General features: G+C 35.4%; 1 protein-coding gene across 3 annotated transcripts in view; it reads left to right on the top strand.

The window, feature by feature from the left end:
* The window catches only part of LOC128990711 (pre-mRNA-processing factor 40 homolog B), a 38,597-nt gene that overhangs the window by 11,477 nt on the left and 2,340 nt on the right, over positions 1-24,780 (top strand). For all 3 annotated transcript variants that reach the window (XM_054413241.1, XM_054413240.1, XM_054413242.1), the window contains exons 8-17: positions 1,694-1,821; positions 2,913-3,173; positions 8,757-8,985; positions 9,758-9,891; positions 10,147-10,261; positions 11,264-11,376; positions 12,722-12,829; positions 13,410-13,604; positions 13,982-14,089; positions 14,837-14,986. In XM_054413241.1, coding sequence (XP_054269216.1) covers positions 1,694-1,821; positions 2,913-3,173; positions 8,757-8,985; positions 9,758-9,891; positions 10,147-10,261; positions 11,264-11,376; positions 12,722-12,829; positions 13,410-13,604; positions 13,982-14,089; positions 14,837-14,986 — 1,541 coding nt within the window. The remainder of the gene's footprint in view (positions 1-1,693; positions 1,822-2,912; positions 3,174-8,756; positions 8,986-9,757; positions 9,892-10,146; positions 10,262-11,263; positions 11,377-12,721; positions 12,830-13,409; positions 13,605-13,981; positions 14,090-14,836; positions 14,987-24,780) is intronic.

Here is a 24,780-nt window from a genome sequence, read left to right as displayed (position 1 = left end):
TTTTTCTGCTATCGACTGCCTGGATCTCTTTTCCTAGTTGGGTTATTTGTATAACAATTCTTTCTTGGACACATATTAGAATCTATAATATTAAAACGAAACAGGGTTTTTTTATTTCACGATTCTGAATCAATCACTTAACGGATTTTCATGATTTTTGTGTTGGAAGAAAGATAATTTTGAGAACTAGGGAATGTCGAAGCCATAATTTTAGTTTAGGGTTTCAGTTTTTTAGAAATTAAGTTTTAATTTTTAAAAAGTCTGGCAGCCGACGCAAGCAATTTAAAGTATTTTCAATGCTGGTTTAACTAACAGCTGGTTTATAACTGTCATTGAAATATTTATGTTACAAGTTGTTTGTTTACAAAAATATTGTTTGTTGGTGTTGCCTACATACTATTTCACTTTAAAATGTAGGTAGTTTTCCCCTACCGTGAAGGATCTGCGTTATCAGGAAATGTGTTATTTTGAACTAAACATCTCAAACACTTGCGTTTAATCAAGTTTTGTCGTAAACGCAATATGTGTAAGTATTTAGTTTATGAATTGCAAATTTCAACTCATATTTGGGAAATATTTTTTAAGCAGTTTATCGCTTAATTGTTTAAGATATAAGTGGTTTACGTGTTGATACTTCTTTTTCTGTATGTTTGAATGTGAGTATGTCGGCATACTAAAATTTTGGTTAGTAATGAAAGATGAAAGCGTCAATCGGTGTAGTAGGTCTCTATAAAACTGTCAAATAAACTGCAGGGTGCAGTAGAAACTAAAGTCGGCTCATACCATACCAACTATCCCCGTAGTACTGATGATTCAGAAACTTGGGCACTGACCAAAGAACCGAAAAACCTTAATGCTGGGTTAGAGAATAAAGTGCGGACAAAATATACAGACCAGTTCAAGATAACGGCCCGGAGGTCGAAATAAAAAGAACAGAGAGCTAAGAGAAATGTGTTAACACCCAAATATAGGGATGCTTTCCAGAAGTAGTTAAAGTTTGCATGCACAGGCTGTGCAACTTTTAAAAAGTATATTCAAAGGAGTACCACACGATAGACGGGAAATATCAAGTTATGAAATGCATCCTCAGACTGGGATCTAAATTTTGAAGAGGCAGGTTATAGAAGAGAACCCTCATAAAAGTTTCAGTGGTCACGGAGGTAAGATAAGGTACGGTAAGTACATAAGTAGTACAGTATGCAGTTGGAGGTGGCATGTAGCTACTCTACTCAAAACCAGAGTGAATCGGTCGCCAATCTCACTTCCAGATTTTTCAAATCGACACAAATGCTGTTTTATGGTAAAATTATCGGATTTAAAATGCATATCGCCATATTTTAGGTCTATATTCGAATGGAATAAATAGGTGGTCATGTTACATTTGTTTATAAGGTGATCTTCCCCATTAAAACTGCCAGAATTTGTGTCTATGCGTGTAAACTAGATGTTCTGAATTATTCCGTTTTAGTTGACAACTCGATTCCTGTACGTAGGACGGGCCACCAGCTCGTCCTTCTAAAAATTACAAGAATGTGATTTTAAACCATTTATTTTTACTGGTAATTGCAGATCTATATTTTTATCAAATTTTGTTCTAATTTTCGTATAATAAAACTATCCCTATGCAATGTCAGTTTCTGTTTTGGGTTTGTATTATGAAATGTTTTCAACAAATTTAATGATGTTTCTGCAGACGAGGACAGCATGTCATCTCTGAAGTCTGCCTCGGATAGTCGAACTAGCACACCAGAGCCCAACAAACTGGTCTACAAGGATAAGAAGGAAGCTATTGAGGCTTTCAAGGAACTTTTAAAGGAAAGAGTGAGTATTGGATCTGTAATAACCATCAGAATAACCATAAAATACGTTCCATCTATCCTTTTATTAAGTTGTTATATTTGTTTATTTAATGTACTTTTCTGTGTGTGGTTTTTAATTGTGTTTTCCACCTTCAGCTGTGGGTTTGTGTCGGCCCCTGTTATTCTTGTCAAGTACTTTCTCGCCTGAAGATGGAATCAGATTTTAGGTTCTGAATAGTCTTGAAAACTTTCTGTTATGCTATTCGAGATGGAAAGATCCACAATAATCTCATAAATACCATTAAAAAAACACTTTAACCATCTTATTTAACGTATAACAATTAGCTAACACTGATTGTTTGTGATAACATGCAATCAAGTCTGTTAAGATTTTTACCTTAGACCGTTTTTTTTAACAGCATTCTTTACTTTCATAACAGCATAGTTTTACTCAAAACAACACGGGTAATGGACCAATGAGGTTCAAGGATTGAGAGAGAATAAGTAAAATTGTAATGATTCCAACTCCAACTGTCGTAGGTAAAGTAGTGTATGCAACTCGCTTAAATAGTGTTAACGACACTCGTAGAAGTTTTTAAGGCACTCGCCTAGGCTCGTACCTTAAATTTTCTACTCCTGTCGTTAATACTATCTTTACGCAATCGTTGCGTAAACTAATATACTTGTATTCTAGTTACTTTACCCGTCCTTTGCAACAGATAAGGGTGTAGACGCAGTAAGGAATAATTTTGATTCATGACATCCACTGTAAAAAACAGCTGCACACCCACTTTTTCCCAAAAATTTTGTTTGTTTAATTCAACTAGTGTGGCTCAGTAAAATTAACAATTTCAACAAAATGTCAAAAAAGTACGGTAAATGGTGATGGAGAAAATGTAAACTTTATAAATGTAGATATATTTTTTTTACATGTTGACCAATCAATCCCCAGGCCTCTAACTGTTAGACAAGGCCTCCTTTTGTTACATACAATTGTTTAGATTGTGGGAAGTGCTGAGAACTTTTAGCACAAGAGTATGTTTTGCCTACTCATCAGCTGTAATGTGTTTTAAAAAGATTTATCAAATAATCAAATAATTTCTGTTGTTTTAGGATGTCCCTAGTAATGCGTCTTGGGAACAAGCTGTCAAGCTGATTGCTTCCGACCCTCGATATCCACATCTCAAACACCTAAATGAGAAGAAACAAGCATTTAATGCTTACAAAACACAGAAACTCAAAGAAGAAAAAGAAGAACAAAGGATGAGAGCTAAGAAAGCCAAAGAAGACCTGGAAGAGTTTTTAATGACCACTGACAAAATGACATCTACAACTCGTTATTATCGATGCATGGAAATATTTGGGGAACTAGATGTAAGTAGGAAATGCTGGTGTAGTTATTTTGAGTAGAAAGTGAAATGTTTTGATACACAATCAGAAATATTTTGAACATACTAAAATGTAAAATAATAGCATTTTTACAACATCTTCCCCATAAATATAGGCTACTAAGTTTTTAGGTATTTTGGCTACTATTTGTCCAGATCCCAATGTATGGAGATGTGTTGCATGTGGTATAAAACTGGCTAGTACATATTTTGGATCAGTTGCTGAAGGTCTAATTCCCGGAAGGTCTAATTAGACCTTCGACACACATTTTGCAGTTTGTACTTGTTGCTGAGGGTCTAATCTGGTAGTATGTCAAAGGTCTAAGTCCCGGAAGGTCTAAGAGTACAGTCAATGCAAAAAACTCATCCACTGATACTGTTTTAGACCTTGGGCACACAATGTAACTTTTTCAAATAAATGTTTATAAAATGAGAGTTGCTGATGGTCTAATTCCCGGAAGGTCTAAGATTTGAGTCTTGGAAGGTCTAAGATTCGAATCCCGGAAGGTCTAAGATTTGATTCCTGGAAGTTCTAAGATTCGAGTCCTGGAAGGTCTATGATTTGAGTCCCGGAAGGTCTAAGATTCGATTCCCGGAAGGTCTAAGATTAGAGTCCCGGAAGGTCTAAGATGCGGGCGGGCATTGCGTCGCCATAGATAAAATTTGAGGAGAGCCTGCAACTGTTTAGGGCCTCTGAGGGTTATGAGTATCACATCATGCAAGGTGAATATGTAGCCTAACTAAAATTTGTATATATCTTTTCAATAAAGTTATGGTGGAACTGATTGTACTACTAAATAAACAGTATCAGCATTCTGACACATACTTTCTCCCATAAGTTTGTCAACAACCTTTATCATGTGTAAGTGGTGAGAGTAAATATACGCAAATGGGATTTGTACAATTTTGTTCAGAATTTAAAGGACTATAACATGCTAAATTTTTATCAAAAAAGTTCGGGCCATTTTTGGGAAATCCGATTTTTCTGTTATTTTATGGGGGTTTTATGGGAAAATGACATAATTTACAATAACTTGTGAACCGTAATTTTTACAGAAATGGGATTTGTACCATTTTGTTCAGAATATAAAGGACTATAACATACTAAATTTTTATCAAAATCGTTCAGGCCATTTTTGGGAAAATAATATTTTTCCGTTATTTTATGGGGTTTTGATGGGAAAATCTAGAGTTATTATTTGCTTGAAATTAATTATTGCGATGAACAACTACAGTACACTAACGATAACCAGACAGTAGAATAAAATAACAAACAGTAGTAGAGCTCAAAAGTATATTTCTAACCTTTATATCACGGCGGATTCAGATTGGACTTACGAATTTGCTTGAGACGCATAAATAAAACAGGGAGCTAAAATTTCCCGTTCTCCCTGTGAGCTGCCACCCTGACAGCTATCTACCTGGCTCGCAGACGTGGCTTACGTCCCCAGGATTAAAACCTTTTCGACCCTTTACTAATTGTTGTGGTTTTCGTCTTCAGCTTTAGCCATAAACATTCGTGGCTTTCGGGACGCAGCCAAACTAGCCCTTCAACGTAGACTTCTTGACGGAGTAGGTGCATCTGGCGGTAACTCGCGTGCCGTTCGGCGAATTCGCCGTCAGTCAGGCCGCAGGCGTGCGACGGACATCGTTTGAAAAAAACTTATACAAAAACTCCCATAGACCAACGCCGCATGACAGTGTGAAAGAGGTCTTAGATTTTTTATTCAAACAGTTTTAGAAAAAAAAAAACAATTTAGCAACAATTTTTCCAATATGGCCCCCAGCTTTGGTTTATATTATGGAAGACCCTATATTTTATGCTAAGAGTAAATAAGTCTTAAAATTGCTTCCACTTTCTAAAAAGGCCATCAAATACATAGTTTTCTTATTTTAAAATTTTGTGCCATGGGATCATTATCTTTTATGTTTTTTTTAAATTTAAGGTCTTTTTAGACTGTATATGAAATTTTCAGACTTTTTTACCCTTAGCATTTTATCTCTAAACTTACTCATTTAAGAGATACATGGCGTCGAATATAGGCCCCTACACGGCATGTAATTTTTTCTTAGTTTTAACACACTGTAACCCCTAAATGTACTCATAGCTTACTACATAACTTACTCACTGCTTTAGAGAATAAATGGAATAAAAACTTTTTCAATGGCAAATACTTTCTAAATAAATCATCAACTATAGAGTCTTATATTAGGGTCTAATGAACCAAAACCAGTCGCAAAATAGTTAGTAATCAGAATTTGATTAGACATTTTCCTTATAAAATATGTAAAGTCAATTGCACCTTAGGAGGATTACCACCACATATATTTACACTAGGCTAACAGTAGTTTTTGTAATGTCGAACAGAATCAAATTTAGGTTTATGTTATGTCAGTGGGATGCCTTTACTTTACACTAATTTTGTCAAACCTTTATAAAATGAGCTTGGTCCTAACCGTAGAACTAATAACTGTGTCGAGATGCTAATTTAGAGGTTTTCACTAAGAACTATAGTCCGTCCGTTTGGCTATGATACCCAGCGGATTAGGAACCTTTTCCGAACTCAACTCGCCCTTCAGACCCCCTTGCCAGGCTGGTTGTTGATAAAAAGATACTGTCCCAGTCCCACAGATATGTAATTTTTTTGTTTTAAGTTAAAATAAATTTGAATTTGAGTTTTACATTAAATTCCAAAAATAATGAGTCCAAACACGATGTGGATACTTATCTACGATCTGAAAGTTTGACAAAGCTGGTGACGATACAGAGTACCTAATTGTTATGCTTTCAGATCGTATATATTTAAGTATCCACTTCGTGGTTGGGCTCATTATTTTTGGAATGTTTTGTAGAACTCAAATTTATAAAGAACAATTTATTTTAACTCAAAACTTTTAATACTTTTTAATACTTTTTATGACATTACAAAACAAAACAAGTTACAGATCTGTGCGACTGTGCCAGTGGGTGAGTCATTGTTTGTCTCCGGCCAGCCCGACGATCGGGTCGAGAGGGTGAGTTGGGTTCCGAAAAGGTTCCTAATCCGCTGGGTATAATGACCAAACGGACGGACTATAAGCTTATCTCAACAAACCTTTATTCACCTTTTCATATTTGACGATAACAAGTTCCAATATTTCAATCAGAGAAGCCTTTTTATTATCATTATTTTTATTTTTATCATAAAGAAAAAAAAACAATAAACTGTAAACAAATTATGTACTGAGATATCTGAATAAAATTTGATTCTGAGGTTATTTAAACAATACAATAATTTGTTTTACATTGGAGCTTTTTAGGGACTTATGTCCCTACAAGCCACTAGTGTTATTTAATACTGTAATTATTTTTTGATATTTGGGTATTGGAATAATTTGCTTAAGTAACAATGGTATGAATAAAACTGTTTATCTCATAAACAACTCATGTTTACATGTTATTTTGAAGTTAATGTGTAGTACGTTCCAAAAATGCATAAACATTCATAGGTCCACGTGAGTACTAATAATTACGTTATGAGGTATAATACAACCAAGATACTTCTTCTTTAATTTTACTACTGCTATTCGTCTAGGAAACAAACGAGCACAGCTTGGAAACAACGTTCTCGTGAGGTGTTGAATAGCAACTGTTCCCATTCCATTCGGACTGCCGACTGCCGTTAGTGATATGATATCTGAAATACAATGTCATCTTGGAGAGAGGTGGAGGTGGGGGTTAAAGGGGAGCCTCTGCTTCTAGTTGAAGGATGTATCAGAGGGTGTATAGTGTATACATTTTATGTGAGGGAAACGGACACGGACATCGGTTCCCGCGGAGAATGTCATTTTATGTCACATGCCACACTGTGTACAAGTAAAAACTATCGCTACGTTCCTATCGGAAATTCCGTGAAGAAGTTTTAAACTTTCCATTAGGGTTCCAAGGTCTCGCTCAAAATCACTTAATATTGATATTAAAATTATTCTCTGGCATCAAACACGTTTTCGGTTGTATTTATATCCGAGGTCTCGCACCAGGACCTCGAAACAAGCGGGGACCTCGGACCCACGGTGGAAAATCACATCGATTGTCTTTGAACCGGCCTTATACGCACGCACGCAAAAATTCACAAACTTTTAGATTTATAATATTAGTAAGATGAAACATTGACTATATATGTGGTATAAAGTCAATGGATGAAACTATTTACTGGCTAAGTTAAGCTGAAATAAACAAAACAGAATCCTGAACACCAAGGAAACTAACGATGCTATTTTAACACCAACATTAACTTATTTTTGCCAAACTTATTTAGCTTATTTCTGCCGATTGCACAATGGTGTTTAATTACCAATTAAAACTGATGTAATGATTTATTCTGAGCTATAGCAACTGTTATGGCCCAGCAACTATGCCAGTAACAAAAATTAAAGTATCCAATAGTCAATGATATAATATAAATAAGGATTTTTTTTATATCTCCATCGTACTTGTAATAACGAGCTAGCAAAAAAAAAAAGACGTGAGAGTTATTAAAACTATCACTAAGATTATTACAACTCTAAAAGTTGTTGCGTTATTGCCTGCCTGTATAGCCTTCATCTATGGCGACGCAATGCCCGCCCACATCTTAGACCTTCCGGGACTCGAATCTTAGACCTTCCGGCACTCGAATCTTAGACCTTCCGGGACTCGAATCTTAGACTTCCGGGAATTAGACCTTCAGCAACTCTCATTTTATAATAATTTATTTACAAAATATACATTGTGTGCAATCCCGCAAGGTCTAAAACAGTATCAATGGATGAGTTTTTTGCATTGACTGTACTCTTAGACCTTCCGGGACTTAGACCTTCGACATACTGCCAGATTAGACCCTCAGCAACAAGTACAAACTGCAAAATGTGTGTCGAAGGTCTAATTAGACCTTCCGGGACTTAGACCTTCAGCAACACTCCCCATATTTTTTAACTAACCATTTGAATGAAAAGGATTATTAATTGATTTAATCTATGCCAGATTGTATATGTTTATTTCCTTATTTTATAAAATAAATAATCTAATATTATAAGTCAGAGGTAGTTAAATATCTGATGTCAAGTGAAAGTCACAAAGAGTCTACCCAAGTCGTCCATTGTTTATTTTTGGTGGAACTCTTAACACAATCTCTGCAACGAACAAGGGAACTCCTTATGACTTGCACATTAGATCTGACCAAATGAGGATTTGAACACTCTTGACTGGGAGGTCAATGCCTTGGGCCGCTTGGCTATAAATAAGGGTTTTGGCGGCTTGGCCATAACTAAGGGTTTAACATTACCTGAAAACACAATTGCTTAATGCTTAGTGCAGTAGTAAACCGCCTGGTTTTTCTTCAGGTGGTGAGAACAAATGTCAGGAACAGTTCACATAGATTTTGTTAAGTGAATATTACATATAGTTGTAGATCAAGGTTTTTTTGTTTGTTACTATCAATGTCTGATACCTCAGGAAAAATTATGAAACTCTCTGTTATCTATTACGCTTAACTTATTAGTTTGAATCTAAATGATCAGCTTCTTTATTTGAAATATAATCTTTTTTCAGCTTTGGAAAAATGTACCAGACTCTGAGAGAAGAGACATATACGATGACTGTGTGTTCAACTTAGCCAAGAGAGAAAAAGAAGAAGGAAAAGCTCGTAAAAAGCGAAACATGCGCCAATTGGCATCCATATTGGACGCCATGTTGGCCATTGATCATCGCACAACATGGCAAGAAGCACAACAGATGCTGTTAGACAACCCCAACTTTGTCGATGATGCTAGTTTACTTGGTAAAAACTTGTTGTATGACTGATTTGATTTTTATGTAGGCCTTGGATTTTATGACTTTTTTAATGAAATTAAGTTCTGCACACTCTTGTATGCATCCAAATGTCTTTATTTAAGGTAAAGCAACTTGAGAAATCAAAGTCTAGGAATGTATACACAATATAAGATAGGTATAATACTAAGAAAATGAGTAACACCTGAAGTGACCAGAGTGACATGATGAGTGAGCCTGATTCCAGGCAGTTGATATCACATAAAAAGTTCACAAGAAAATTACTTTTATATTTCGTCCCTCAAAAGCTCTTTGGAAGGAATTAGTAGACTAAAGGTAGTTGGTGTAGAACTATCCTGAAAAAGAAGTAACCATTCTATTGCGTCCTTCTAAAATTTCCTTTTGAGGAGAGGGAAATATCAATGTAATACTTTTGTGAACGTTTTGTGTGTCAGCACTGCTTGGAACTCTTTTATGGTGAGTTACTAGTGTTCCTTAGTATTAGTGTAAGTAACTCAATAGCAAAACAGTTACAGTAATGATGATAAAGATACATCAGCCAGATATTAATTATGTGATTTGATTTTAATAAAATCTTAAGGGATCAATAATTTTGGTAGGGTTCTCGAATTAGGATTGTGCTAGTTATTTAAGAAACAAGTATGCTATAGTAGTTTTAAATTTTAAAATAAATATATGTGATTATTACCAAAAAGTTCTTGCTTAAATTACAGATTACTTCATCAATTTATCTAGGTACATTTTTACTTTTACTATCATAGGTATGGACAAGGAAGATGCACTAATAGTTTTTGAAGATCATATAAGAGAAATGGAAAAAGAAGAAGAGGAAGAAAAGGAACGAGAAAAGAAAAAAGTGAAGCGGCAGCAGAGGAAGAACAGGGATAATTTTGGCGTAAGTAGTTTACTTGTGTTAATATTTTGGAACCTGAGGGATTTGACATTGTTCCTTAAGCCTATGTGGTGTGTTTCAGATTTTACTTCTTGAAGATAACCTATATATTTTCTACCTACTTCAATGGTTGTCAAACCAAACCTATTGCAAAACTTTGTTGTTTGTTATAACTTTCCAGATTTGTGCCATTAGTTCCGCTATACCCTGAGTTTGATTGCCTGCCACTGTTTTAACTTCTTGCATTTTTTTGTATAGATGTTATTGGATGAACTCCATGAGCAAGGCAAGCTGACCTCCATGTCTCTCTGGGTGGAGTTGTACCCTATCATTAGTGCAGACCTCAGGTTTTCTGCGATGCTGGGACAGCCAGGTAAATTTGAATTTTTTTAGAAGTGATAATTAATAGTTAAAGTTATCGTACATCCATCAGTGAAGGGATTTTTCCCAAAAGATTTCTCATAGCCAGATAGACCTACCATGGTTTGTTTTATTTGTTTGCTGAAACGCTCATCAAAATCAAAACAGGCTTCAGATGCTAAGACATTAACACGCAAAAGCAATGGTTGTACAGGAATCACATAGCCATATGTCTCATGTTTTAGGTAAAATTGACTTTTCCTACGCTAAATGTTTAGACTACACTACGTAAGGGAACTCCTCCTGTTTTCATGTGACCTAAGGCCCCTTTTCACACTGGGCTACCATGGCGACACCACCATGGTGGCTGAGTTACATTAGCATCGATTTAAATGGGACATTTTCATTCTAACCACCAACGCTTAGTGTGAAAATGGCCCGCCGCACCTCCAGAAATGGCGGTGGCTTGGGGTTGCGATTTTCAAAGCCACCAATCTGGTCGCACCACCACGTCACGCCATGGTTTCTTACTGGACTGTTCACTAAACTGTTTTTTGCTGACGTTTTTGAAATTTAAAAAATATATATGCTAAAGCACCTGCTTCTTCTTTGATGTCCATGATTAAACTGTGAGCTTGTTGGCTGAGCTGGTGGCCCATGCACATTTGGCCCAGTTTGAAAAGGGCCTAAATCTAAATTTTCCTAACTACCCAATCTACCTATGACTGATGTACATCAGATGATAATAGTTGGATAACGGTAAAATATTTCATGCTACTACTTGTCAGTTGTCATGCTTTTAAAGTGGTGATTTGCCTTTATTCAGTATGAATAATGTTAGGGTTCAAGTTCAAAGCATTTATCAATAATCTGTAATGCTACCAGCTACCATCAATAGATGCAAAGAAATACTGTGGATACACAAAATTTTAATTATGAACAACAATCTATGAACATTTGTTTCGTGTTATCACTATCCACAAAATCTCTAGCAGTACTTGTTTTCCTTTTACAGGCTCGACGCCGTTAGATTTGTTCAAGTTTTACGTAGAAGACTTGAAGTCGAGGTTTCATGACGAAAGAAAAATTATTAAAGAAATCCTCAAAGAGAAAGGGTTTGATGTTGAGGTCAGTATTCATTTAACTATTTTCTCTCCTCATGTACAGCAAACAATGAAAACAATTTTATGAAACTTTTGGTGTTTATTTAAAAAAACAACTCATCACAATGATGATGTTATTTTGAAATTATTTTCAAAATCTACAAATATTTAAAATGTTTAGCTATTAACAAACTGCGTCAACAGTAATGTTATATAAAATGCAAATGTTCTATACAAAAAAATTGGTTCATAAATTACAATAGAACTCTAATTATTTGAAATCATTATCCAAATCACTGATAATCTGAATTTGTATATAAAGAATTTAAAAAAAAACCATAAAACAACAGTAAAAAGAATTTTTGTTGAAATGCAGAAGCCATGATTGCGGTAACATTTTGCACAAATCATCATCATTTGCAGTTTTGCAGTAATCATCATTGTCTCCCACAATCAGGGAAACATAATCATCGTCTTCCGTCATTGTGGTAAAATAAAAAATATAACCGTCAGTGGGATGGACATGATCATCTTTTCCGGCGGTCATGGAAACAACGTTAACATTTCTGTAATTGCGGCAAAATATTGCGTCTTCCGTGGTCTTGTAGGAATTATAATTTATTTCCTACTGAATTAGAAGTCATCACCGTTCTTGGAAACATATCATCGTTTTCTGTGATTGTGGCAAAATTTAAAATACCTCCCACAGTCGTATGGACATAATCATTGTCTCCAGAGGCCATAGAAAATTGTCATAGTTTTCCATGATCACAACCAAAACTTGAATATCTCCCACGGTCTTGTAGACATGATCATCGTCTCCCACGGTCATGGAAACATTGTCAGCTTTTTAAGCAATTGCGGCAAAATCTTGAATACTTTCCTCAGTCTTGTAAACACCATCTTTATCTACTGCGGTCACAGAAGATCATAGTCGACCTCTGGGATTGTGGCAGAAGCTTGAACGTTTTTATCACAAAATCGGCACGGACGTATTCTGCAATCCCAATAGTAAAATCTTGGCTCGGCTTGGCCTATTTTCTGTAAAATACCACAAATTTTGTTTAGAATCCAATCATCCAAATTTTTTACCCTCCCAATGTGTTGATTCGGATAGTTGGAGTTCCACTGTACTTATGTCTAAAAGATAACAGAATCTTATGTAAAACTACAATGGCAAAAACATTACAAGCGAAGCTGTTTTTGAAATTGTAGAAAATCTTTAAAACACGATTCTCTTGTCAATTTCCCTGTAAGAAGTAAATAAAACAACAACTAGAAACTGTGCCTCCACAAGAGTGGTGCGACAAGAATAGTTTTCATTATTACAACTCAGTACAATTGATTAGTAATTAGTATGGGATGTCTAGGTATCCACTACTTTTGAAGAGTTTGCGACTGTAGTATGTGAAGACAGAAGATCAGCCACCTTAGACGCTGGTAATGTGAAGCTGACGTATAATGCTCTTCTGGAAAAGGTGGGTATTTCAAATCAATCAAATTTGTTGAGATAATATTTAGATGTAATAAGCTGCATGTGTGGCTTATCCAATTAGAAATTGTTATTGGTATTTTTAAACTGCCAAACAAAAGACTAAGGAAACATTTCAGATTTTAATTTTTTAGTTGAAATAATGCCAGGACGTTTTAAAATACTGTAGTCAATAAATTTTTGCAACAGGTCCTCTTCCCCCCCCCCCCCAAAAAAAATGTATGCAACTTTTTTGTAAAATTGTCGCATTTGAAAGACACTGTTTGTGTGATAGAGTAGTCATCACGTATAGCTGCTTTAAGCTCTGTGAACATTGAAAATGTGATAGGCCATTTATAAAAAAAAATATATATATAACACCATCTCATCAAAATGGAGCACAGTGTAAGTATCTATTATACTGCTGTATAAAACACCTATTCTTTTGTACAAACCTTATCTTCCTCCTATTCAATGTTGACTTTTGTTAGTTAATATCATTATTTCATATTTCAATGACAAATGCCATCAGAGTCTACAGTCAAGTAACCTATTTTTTTTTTTTTTAAACATAATTCACATCACAGGCCGAGGCGAGAGAGAAAGAACGCCAGAAGGAGGAGAACCGTCGTCTGCGCAAGCTAGAGTCTGCATTCCGTGTGTTGCTGCGAGACTTAGACGTGGACTATCACAGCAATTGGGACGAGCTGCGGGACAAGCTGGCAGACCACGAGGCCTTCAGAGCCATCGGCATAGAGTCTGAACGTCTCAGGATCTTCAAGGTACAATGATGAAACCTGAAGCCGTACTATGTAGTTTACCTGTAAATAGTTATTACACTGAATTACTTCCATGGCATTTCATACATAAGGAGGTGTTTGGTCTCACCAATTGACAACCACCGCTTTTTTCAACTCAATTAACCACACCCCACCGACTCTCATCCCCTGGATTTGTCTCCTAATTGATTGATACCAGATAGAAGATGTTTTGTTTGTCAGTAACAAAAATGAAAAATGTCCATAAACTTTACCAGTAAAGTTTGTTTGATACCAGTAATTGATACCAAATCATGATAAACAAATGAAAAATTTGTTGCATGCATAACTAATTGGTCAGTAGATTTGTTTTAATAGCAATATTTTGTTCCATTGCCTAGGAATATCAACATGAAACAGAAGAAGCCTGTAATCATCATCACTCGAGATCGAAGAAGTCCAAGAAAAATAAAAAACAGAAGAAGAGATCTCGCTCAAGATCTGGTGGGGTATGTAGTCATTTTTGTTAGCAAACTACAATCATCAGGTTAAATCATAAATCCACCGATACAAAAAAAAAAGTAAAATAGAGATCCAACTAAATATAACATCAAGATGGTAAAGATTTAAAAGTTAAATCTTGTATAAAATCTCATACACTATTCGTCCGCCCTACAACAACCTTTGCGACTGTTCAAGGAAATTATTGTCAGAGTGTTTGATTTAATGGGAAATTGTTATGTATAGAAAATATTTTAATATTTTAGGAATTTGATTGGAAAGAATCTCAAAGTGTTACTGCAATTCTGGGAATTGATAACAATTTACAATTCAATCATCCATGATTACTAATGTTGTGGCAGTCACGGTAGATGATCATGACGTTACTGTGATTTAGTCGTAAACAGTACTAAAGATTGTTTATTAATGTTATAATTTATTTGAAACAAACTAAATAGTTGTGAGAATAGATTTTCACAATAGATTATACATACCACTAAAATAAATGTTACATATTTATTTAAGATTTAGGTGTTTATATTCCAGAATTATTTGAAATTCTTGGTTACCACCAACTGTGATTTACGATTGTTATTTGTCGCTTTGCAGAGAATCAAAAGACTGGTATTTTTTTGTCAAGGAAAATACAAGGCGTTTACTGTCCTAAAATACCACAGATAAGTGAAAGTTTCTGAGTTCTTTCAACAATGTAGATTTGTTTTGTTTCTAGTTTCTAACGAAAGTGAATGTTACAGTCGGACAGTGACTCAGACAGAGGCCATTCAAAGTCCAGCAAGAAGCGAAGACACAGATCCAGAAGTGACTCTGAAAGTTCCGACTCTGATCACAAGCGGAAAAACAAAAGAAAGAAGAGTAAGAAGAAGCGAGGTAGTCGCAGCCCCTCGGTGAGTTCTTGACATTTCCTCTCTCTCTCTTCTTCTCGCTAACCCAACATTGACTTCATAGTGTTTTTAACTCTAATCCAAGGGCCATTTTATTTGTGTATTGTTTTACTTCACATTGTTGATTTTACCAATAAAAATATTAATGTTTGTTGGGGTTTTCATTTCTCAGTTAGTTCTACCTTTGACTATTGATACAACTAGATATTCCATCCTCTTGTTAAATTTGAAGCTAGATTTATAATCAAAATCGTGAGCGGATGTGAGCCACTAACAGATTGTGCTGATCTAAAGTACTAATTTTGAATATACTTTTTACCAAGATGGAATGATTTATTGTGTGCTATGGCAACTATTTTGACCCATCAACTGTGTCAACAACAAAAATAAGGTAGGAAATAGAATCTTAGACACTAGCGCACTCCATGACTGGCACACAACTACGTTCTTTTTTAATAAAAAAATTGGCAACAACTGGTCCATAGATGGGGTTTCTACTTCAGTATCCAATAGTCAATGGTTCTACTTATCTTAGTTGGCCATCTGTGTTTTCTTATTCTAGATACTACCTGCAGAGAAAGGTGTAACTCTTGAAATCCAGAAATTATTCTGTGATTCACTAATGTATTTCCATCAGCACATTAGCACAAAGATCTAAATGCTCTAAAATAAGTTCCTGGTTAGCACACACATGCTATGGATAAGTAAAAAAGCAGCAAAATTATTTGACTTGAGGTACAACTTATAATGAGTTTTACCGATCCATATGAGTCATTTGCCGACCCATTACACTCTGCCACAGATGGGTGTACTGAAAACTCTCTTCACTTTTCTCTCTATTTTTTAATTTTTTGAACAGAAACTACACAGTGTGTTTTTCAAGTAAAACAATACACACTACTAACACTTACTGAAACAACCATACCTAAATCAAAGACCTTTTTGGGATGTTCTATTCGCACATAAACATATAGCTCAAATATTGGATCACCGACAACATCAAATACACCATAAAACAACTCTAAAAAAACAAACAAAATCACTAAGCTTAACTGTTGTGATAAATATATTGAACCTAAAATATATTAAATTATAAGTACACATAATGATAACATAATAATCCACTTGCTAGGGGGGTTCCTGTGTGCATTTTATGTATAGAAAAACACCCTAAGGGATCATGTAGGTACTATATGGGTTATCATTTTTCACGTGGGTGCCAGCTTGGCAGAGTGGGCATAACCTCAGAATCCGCCATTTTAAAAATGGCGGCGGCATTTATTACATGAAACTCATTAGGAGCTTATATCTCGAAAACAGTAATATATAGCGAGTTACTTTTATAACAATAAATGTAGCTTACACAATAAGGAAAAACTTTTGTATTTACAAAAATGCCCTAAATATAACTATTTAGGAGTAGTTGAGCAATTTATGTTAATTTGTAGGGATGGACGGGTCCCGAAATTTCGGGAATTTTTCGGGAAAAAAATATTCCCGATTATCGGGACGGGATTACATTTGACTCGGGAATTTTTCGGGACGGGATTTGGTCCGATCGTCGGCGATTTTTCCGCTTCGCGAGTGCCGATAACGCCGTTATTGCGAGCGATAGGTCCGCGAACGCAGGAGACGAAGTCATTTCGACGATTACGACGTGACCGCGGAGTCATAACGACGATCGCGCCGTGGCCGTGATTATTGGACCGACGATCGCACCGTGACCGCGAGTCATAACGACGATCGGGCTGTGACCGCGGAGTCATACCGACGATCACGCCATGACCGCGAGTCATACAGACGATAGCGCCGTGACCACGAGTCATACCGACGATCACGCCGTGACCGCGAGTCATACCAACGATCGCCCTGTGACCGCGGAGTCCTACCGACGATCGCGCCGTTACCGCGGAGTCATACTGACGATCATGCCGTGATGGCGAGTCATACCGACGATCACGACGTGACCGTGGAGTCCTACCGACGATCACGACGTGACCGTGGAGTCATGCTGACGATCGCGCCGTGATAGTGGAGTCATGCTGACGATCGCGCCGTGACCGTGGAGTCATACCGACGATCGCGCCGTGACCGTGGAGTCATGCTGACGATCGAGCCGTGATCGCGAGTCATACCGACGATCATGCCGTGACCGCGAGTCATACCGACGATAAGCCCGTGACCGCGGAGTCATACCGACGATCGCGCCGTGACCGCGAGTCATACCGACGATCGCGCCGTGACCGCGAGTCATGACGACGATCGCGCCGTGACCGTGAGTCATACCGACGATAACCCCGTGACCGCGGAGTCATACCGACGATCGCGCCGTGACCGCGAGTCATGACGACGATCGCGCCGTGACCGCGAGTCATACCGACGATCGCGCCGTGACCGCGAGTAATGACGACGATCGCGCCGTGACCGTGAGTCATACAGACGATCACCCCGTGACCCGCGAGTCACAAGTTTCTATAGGTACCTGTAAATTGTTACCCATTTTTTGGTTTTTATAGATCAGTGCCACAAATGGTAAAAATTGATTTCGTATGTCTTTTTTGGTAACTGCAATACAGTACTTTCTTTTTATGCACAGAAAAAAATCCCGTCCCGTCCCGTCCCAAAAATCGGGAAGGAAATAAAAATCCCGTCCCGTCCCGTCCCGAACTAAAAATTGAATCCCGTCCATCCCTATTAATTTGATCTATACATTTTTACTCTATTTGACAAAAAATTCTAATATCTTTAAAAAAATAAAAAACTGTTTTTTAAATTTGCCACATAGCACTAATTGCTCTTTACATCTAACGTCTAAATACCCCTGTCGCAGCAAACCTGCAGAATCAGCAAACATTTACCTGGCTGCATTTCTACTAAAATATTAAAATTGATCGATTGATTTCCTATTTAAATGACATTGATTTGTAATGAGTACTTACGTTTGCTGCTTCAGGGAAGGTATTTAGGTGTTTTTTATATATTTTTATTGAAATGTTGATAGCTTAGTATGAATGAAACAAAATTTTTGAAATTTGACTATAATATATCCATAAACAAGCAAACTAAAACAGTTTATTTATTCTCCATAAGAATAACATGGGAATTTTAAACTTAAAATTTTTTTTTTTATTATTTCCGTAACTTTTGGGCATACAACGCTTCAATATACAAAGTTATTTATTTTTTGAGCTCTACAAAAAGGTTTCGTTCATTATAAAATGTCGTGTTTTTAGGGTCGAAAATCGTAAAAATCCATTTTTACCCCATTAAACTCCCCATAAACCCCCGTTCCCATAGTCCGATCGTGCTGGTATAATAGTCCGAATTCGTCTGAAAACGAAGGTTTACACGTTTGTGATAAATTTCATCAAAATTGGATCATTTTTGCTCGAGTTATCAAATTAAGTCGTAGTTCTGTCTTCGGATACAGATGTCGTAGTGTTGGCTTTACACTTTATGAATGGATTCACTTCGGAAGGTTTGCAGGATTTGTGGATGCGACTTGGTACAGCCAGAACTTCATGATATGTACTAGTTCACATTATAGCAAACAGGCTTGGAAGTAACCTTTGCTCAGTTCTCTCAGCACTCCATATTTTAACGGGCTGTGACTTTGCCAGCAAATTTGGAACAAAGCGTGCTACCCTAAAATGTAATCCAAGTACAGTACTTTGCTAATGGACTTTGGAAAAGATGAGGAGGAAGAGATAGAATAAAGTTTGAAAAACACAGTGAAGTATCTAGTTCACATTAAAAAAAAGGATACTCAGTGTGAAACTATGATTGATCTAAGACACTGGATATACTTACACTGTCACTGTACAAAGAATATCCTTAGGTCGTAAAGATTTTCTGTCTGGTAGAGCTACTATACAGCATATCTTACGTGCTTTTTATTGTAGCCTACTCCAAATCCATTGCATGGAAGAACACGTTTTTCAACTCGATCCTTTGAGTTTTGGACACAGTGATGGTGGTTACTCTTTGCCGCAATGCTCACAAGTATATTGTGAACAGTTTAATTTTTCTGATGACTATAAAAGGGAACAGATATAATTCCTCTTAACCCAAAAGGCTTATAATTTAGATCCAATAACTGCGCTCAAATTTTATGATCCACAAAACTAGTTCAATATCAATACAATCAGTCCAAAGCAGCCTACCACCAAGGACAATGTCAAGGTACTGGTTGTGTTAACGCGACGTCAATGCTTGGCCGATGCACCAACTTTGCCGCCGGTCCCGTTCCCGCTCCATCGCCGTTTTAATAATAAATGTTATGAATTATAATAATAATTTCTATTACATCCGTAGATTTATTATTATTTGTAATAATAAAAATTCAGTATATAGAAAGGTTTATATTTATTTTTATATTTGTATGCGTCATTTAATAACAAAAAAATAATTTAAAAATATGTTATATTATTTTAATAGCTTATATATCTGCCAGAAGCTTCTCGAATGCTTTTTGCAGGTTTTTTACCCTAAATGCGAAGAAATAATTTTTGCTATGTGCCAAATTACAAAATAACAGCTTTTTTTTATAATTATTTGATTTTTTTGGCAACAGAGATAAAATGTATAGGTTAAATACTATGAATATGACAATTTTAATATTTTAGTAGAAATGCAGCCAGGTAAATGTTTGCTTAGTCTGCAGGTTTGCTTCGGTGGGGGTATTTTGACCTTAAATATAAAGAGAAATAAGTGCTATGTGCAAAATTAAAAAGGAACAGTTTTTTAAAGATATTAGAATTTTTTTGTCAAACAAAGTAAAAATTTATAGGTTGAATTAACATAAATTGCTCAACTACTCCTAAATAGTTATATTTAGGGCATTTTTGTAAATACAAAAGTTTTTCCTTATTGTCTAAGCAACATTTATTGTTATAAAAGTAACTCGCTATATATTACCGTTTTCGAGATATAAGCTCCTAATGAGTTTCATGTAATAAATGCCGCCGCCATTTTAAAATGGCGGATTCTGAGGTTATGCCCACTCTGCCAAGCTGGCACCCACGTGAAAAATGATAACCCACATAGTACCTACATGATCCCTTAGGGTGTTTTTCTATACATAAAATGCACACAGGAACCCCCCTAGCAAGTGGATTATAATGGAAATATTAAAGTTGATACCAAATTAGGAGATAGGTGTGAAGTTAATTTTTAGGAACTCCCACATGAATTGCACCATTTGCACTAGACCTGACCAAGATGGAATTTGAACCGATAACATGTGGTGCTGCTCATGGCTGGAGAGATAATGCCTTAGAATGCTTGATCATTTATCGGAACTAACTGTTCACTGTACTAATAACACCGGTCAAGCCAGAATCTAAGCATAGTAGTTGCCTCCCAGGTTGCAGCACATTTCAATTCATGTATAGCTTCAGTTTTTTATGTTGAGTTTTACTTAAATATATGCATTATAGTAGTTTAAATAATATGCTGTTATTATGTCTGGTGTTTAAAAAATTCAGTATGCTGATACAGCGTACAGTTTCTCTATTCTGGACCCCGTGATTTTAAAAATCCACCAAACTAAAGTTCAATAATTATTAATTTTTAGTTTTTGTTAATACGAATGAATTCGAAAACATTTACTACTGTCACTAAGGGAACAAGAAAATCTTGAGTGGTCATTGCCAAATCTTGAACTGTCATTGCCAAATCTTGAATATTATCCGTGATCACAATGATCAATTATAACAGAAATCTGCTTATTATGAATTCCTGCTAATCCAAACAGGGTTCCCAGTTAATTCGGGATAGGACTACTGTATTCATAAAATGGCTTTTATTATACCGGTTTGGAAAAAACTTAACTGTTTCCATTTTACTGTTTCAATTCAAACAAGCGAGCATTTGGTTATCTATGTAGATTATCTTAGTTTTTTCACCATATTTGATCTGTACAAAAGAGTTGGATGTAGGTCGACCACTTAGAAAAGAACCCGCGCGCTAATGTTAATAGCATTAGCGCGCGGGTTCTTTTCTAAGTGGCCGACCTATACTAGTATATGAGTACCTTTCCCAAAGAATTAACAGAAAAACCAATAGGCTAGTGCTAGATGAATCTTACTGAACTAGAAAAACTGTACGGTAATTCTACCCAAGTTGTACAAATTAATCTGAAAACCAATATTTACTATAGTAGGTAACTAAACTTATTATATATTGTATTAAACATTGGAGGAATCTCATGAATAAATTGTGTGAATAAATTTCTAATTTAGTGACTTTTTTCTTACAACTAAGCAGTTTAATAGAAGATGGATCCTCAAATGACAAATGACTAGTAGGTTAGTTTTCCAGATTGAGATTATTGTATTTAGTCCAGTCAAGGAATGAGGTGTAGAGTGCGTGAGCAGGTAACTAAGTGATTCCTTCAGAAACTTGTTCAGGGGGCTTAGGGTGTTAACATACCAAAAGTCCTGACTCCTAGGTGGTGAGCCAGGGGGTGGAGAGGGGAAAAAGGGGGGGAGAAAGGTACGCATTTTGGGTTTTTTGATTATATCTCGAAAACTATCAACTTTTTGTATACTATAGTAAATTATAAAATTGAAGAAGATTAAATTTTCTACAAGAAAAGTATATAATGTGTTTATTTTGGTTCAACAGATTAAGAGTTATAACTTATTTAATTGATATCTTATTAAAATCTTCTTCCATAAGAAATACATGTAAATTAGTATGCGAAATGGGGCGGAATCCTATCCGCCCAAAGGAAATATAAATGATATTCTGGAAATCTTGACAAAATTTCCAGTAATTTGACACTTTAATCATTAAAATTGATCCAAAATTAAGGCGAGGGCGAGGTAACAAAATTTCGAGTTTTGGTGTTTTTTTATTGGAAATATAAAAAAAACCTTAAATCATCCCATTTTTAAACGCTCACCCTCGCTTTAATTTTTGACAAAATTTCATGATTAAAGTGTCAAATTACTGGAAATTTTTTGTCAATATTTCCAGAATATCAGTTATATTTCCTTTGGGCGGATAGGATTCGCCCCATTTCGCATACTAATTTGCATGTATTTTTTATGGAAGGAGTATTTTAATAAGATATCAATTAAATAAGTTATAACTCGTAATCTGTTGAACCAAAATAAACACATTATATACTTTTCTTGTATAAAATTTAATCTTCTTCAATTTTATAATTTACTATAGTATACAAAAAGTTGATAGTTTTCGAGATATAATCAAAAAACCCAAAATGCGTACCTTTTTCCCCCCCTTTTTCCCCCCTCCACCCCCTGGCTCACCACCTAGGAGTCAGGACTTTTGGTATGTTAACACCCTAAGCCCCCTGAACAAGTTTCTGAAGGAATCACTAACTCTACACCTACTTTTGGATCATTCATTGACTGGACTAATTGTTTTATTTACTTTATTTGACAAAAGTTGTCATGAAAAACAGAGTTTGTACTTTGATGAATGCTTGCAAATAAAGACCTTATTTATTTATTTATTGAGTGTGAAAGAAATGTTCTTCTGTATAGACTGTATAAAGATTTTTACCCTGTTTGCATTTTTTTTAATTCTAGGTATATAAGGAGTTTAATGAGCAGTAATATTCATTTCAAGTGAATCTTTTTTTTAACAAATATTACAAGTAAGTAAAATTATTTATCATACTGCACCAAAAAACTGTGATTTTTAATTCTGTAAATGGATCAACTAAAGTTCAATTAATCAGCTGTACACTTTTTTACCTTTGTAAACCTTTTTTTATTCTTTCCTTAACTTTACAATCCGTCCTATGAAAATTATGAACAATAAGAAGTAAATATTATGAAACACAAGTAACGTTAGGGATATTAAAAATAGCTGCTACGCACTGTCAACAAAAATTCTTTTGAAACAAAATACTTCTCAAAAATCGAAAGGGCAGGTCCAGAATTGAATGTCTTTAAGAGTCTTCCTTAGTGGAAGCCATGTTGGATTTCTTCCCCATAAGAACAATGTTAACTTTGGGTCCAAATATCTCATCAGCAAATTGTCATATAATTATGGATAATGAGTTAAATTTAAGGAATTGCGGTCCTCTAGAGATTGACGTTTTTTATTTCAAAATTTTTAATTTTTATAATGAATAATTGATTATTAATTAGCTTAGAATTAAGCTAATTATTGAAAGGAAATGAAAATGGATTTTCGAAATTCAAAAACCTCAGTCACGAGTCTATTATGTTAAAAATACAAATTATAAATTTCAAAGCTATATCTTAACAAATAACGCCGTTACGTGTCCACAAATGATGTAATGTTTAACATTGTTCTTATGGGGAATAAATCCAACATGGCTTCCACTAAGGAAGACTCTTAAGTCTGTAAATTGTGTCAGTGTTGTCGAGCAAGTTCAATGCCAAATGTTTCGGATGAGATTCCAATTTTGAAATATATTTCTCACTCAACTTTGTGATTGATTTAGGTACCATAAAGTCCTCATGCAGTGTTCTGTTACTTGCGTACCAAGGTGCGTTGGTTATCTTTTTCATTAATTTGGATTGGTATCGTTCGATTATATCTATATTTGACGTACTCGACGATCCCCAAAGTTGCATTCCGTATGTCCATATCGGTTTCAATATTGTTTTATACAGTAATAATTTATTTTCCAGACTGAGTTTTGATTTCCGTTCAATAAGCCAATTTAACTGGTTAGTTTTTTAATTTAATTGTTGACGTTTTCTCCAAATATGAGTTTTCCATGTTAGCTTGGAATCTAAATGGATACCTAAGTATTTAACCTCAGTTACTTTAGGAAGCTGCATATACTGTAGTTTATTCTGACAGGAGAGCAAGCATTTCAATTTAGAATAAAAGAAAGTGAACAAATTTAGTTTCATTAATTTTTAATCAGATGCTTTAAACCAATTTAGTTATTATATTCAGGTTTTGCTGTAAATTTTGAGAAGCTTGAACTAGATCATGATGAATAGACAAAATTGCAGTATCATCCACAAATGTAGCAATTATTATAAAATATTCCTCCCAGATTTTGCAATAATGCACATAAGACAAAAAAATCAAAAATTTTGTTGGGCCTAACGTAACAGCAATAGGCAGTAACAAATTATTAAATATCAAAGAGTATTTTACCGACAAGGTTACATATCATCTGTACAGTAAACTGGAGGTGAGGGCACTGATAACATCTGACCGGTGACGTAGTCTTGTCGACGAAGGAAGAATGGCCAGTAGGCCTACAAACTTTGTGCGGTACCGTCGTCTGTCGTTCTTTCAAAGAATTTTGTGTGATTCGGCCGTGTTCATCAATGTCATAAGCTGTGTAAATAATGTGTGTCCGTATTTGTATTTGTGTTCTTCGTTTTATTTTAATATGTGACAAACACTCTCAATGTGAGCTGTTTTAACCTGTACTACGCAGCTGAAGTGTCATAATTGACACAACACGCGTACTGCAGTACTCTACTGTTGACACCTTAGGCTACTGAAAAAGGTAAATTAAATTATACTGAATAATTTCAGTTAGGTTTAGATTTCTTCTGGAGACAATTTCGTTTAGATTCGAATTTGTTACAGTAACTTGTGAAACTGCAAAGTAAAAGTTAACCTGTTTATCCTGAACATACAATTACCCAATATTTATAGGCTATATAGTAACTGTAGGAAAAATACAATGTATAACACAAGCGTAAAGTCTCTTTGCGCATGCAAATATTTATATTTTATAGTAGTTGACACAACGAGTGTCGTTAACACTATTTACACAAGTTGCGTACACTACTTTACCTACGACTGGTTTTTAATTACTAATA

This window comes from Macrosteles quadrilineatus, unplaced genomic scaffold, assembly GCF_028750875.1.
Source record: "Macrosteles quadrilineatus isolate MER2022 unplaced genomic scaffold, UCM_ALF_1.0 Scaffold_3__2_contigs__length_128488019, whole genome shotgun sequence".
NCBI classification, from domain to species: Eukaryota; Metazoa; Arthropoda; class Insecta; order Hemiptera; family Cicadellidae; genus Macrosteles; species Macrosteles quadrilineatus.
The sequence above is the reverse complement of the archived record's forward strand: the minus strand, read 5'-3'. Positions and strand labels throughout refer to the sequence as shown.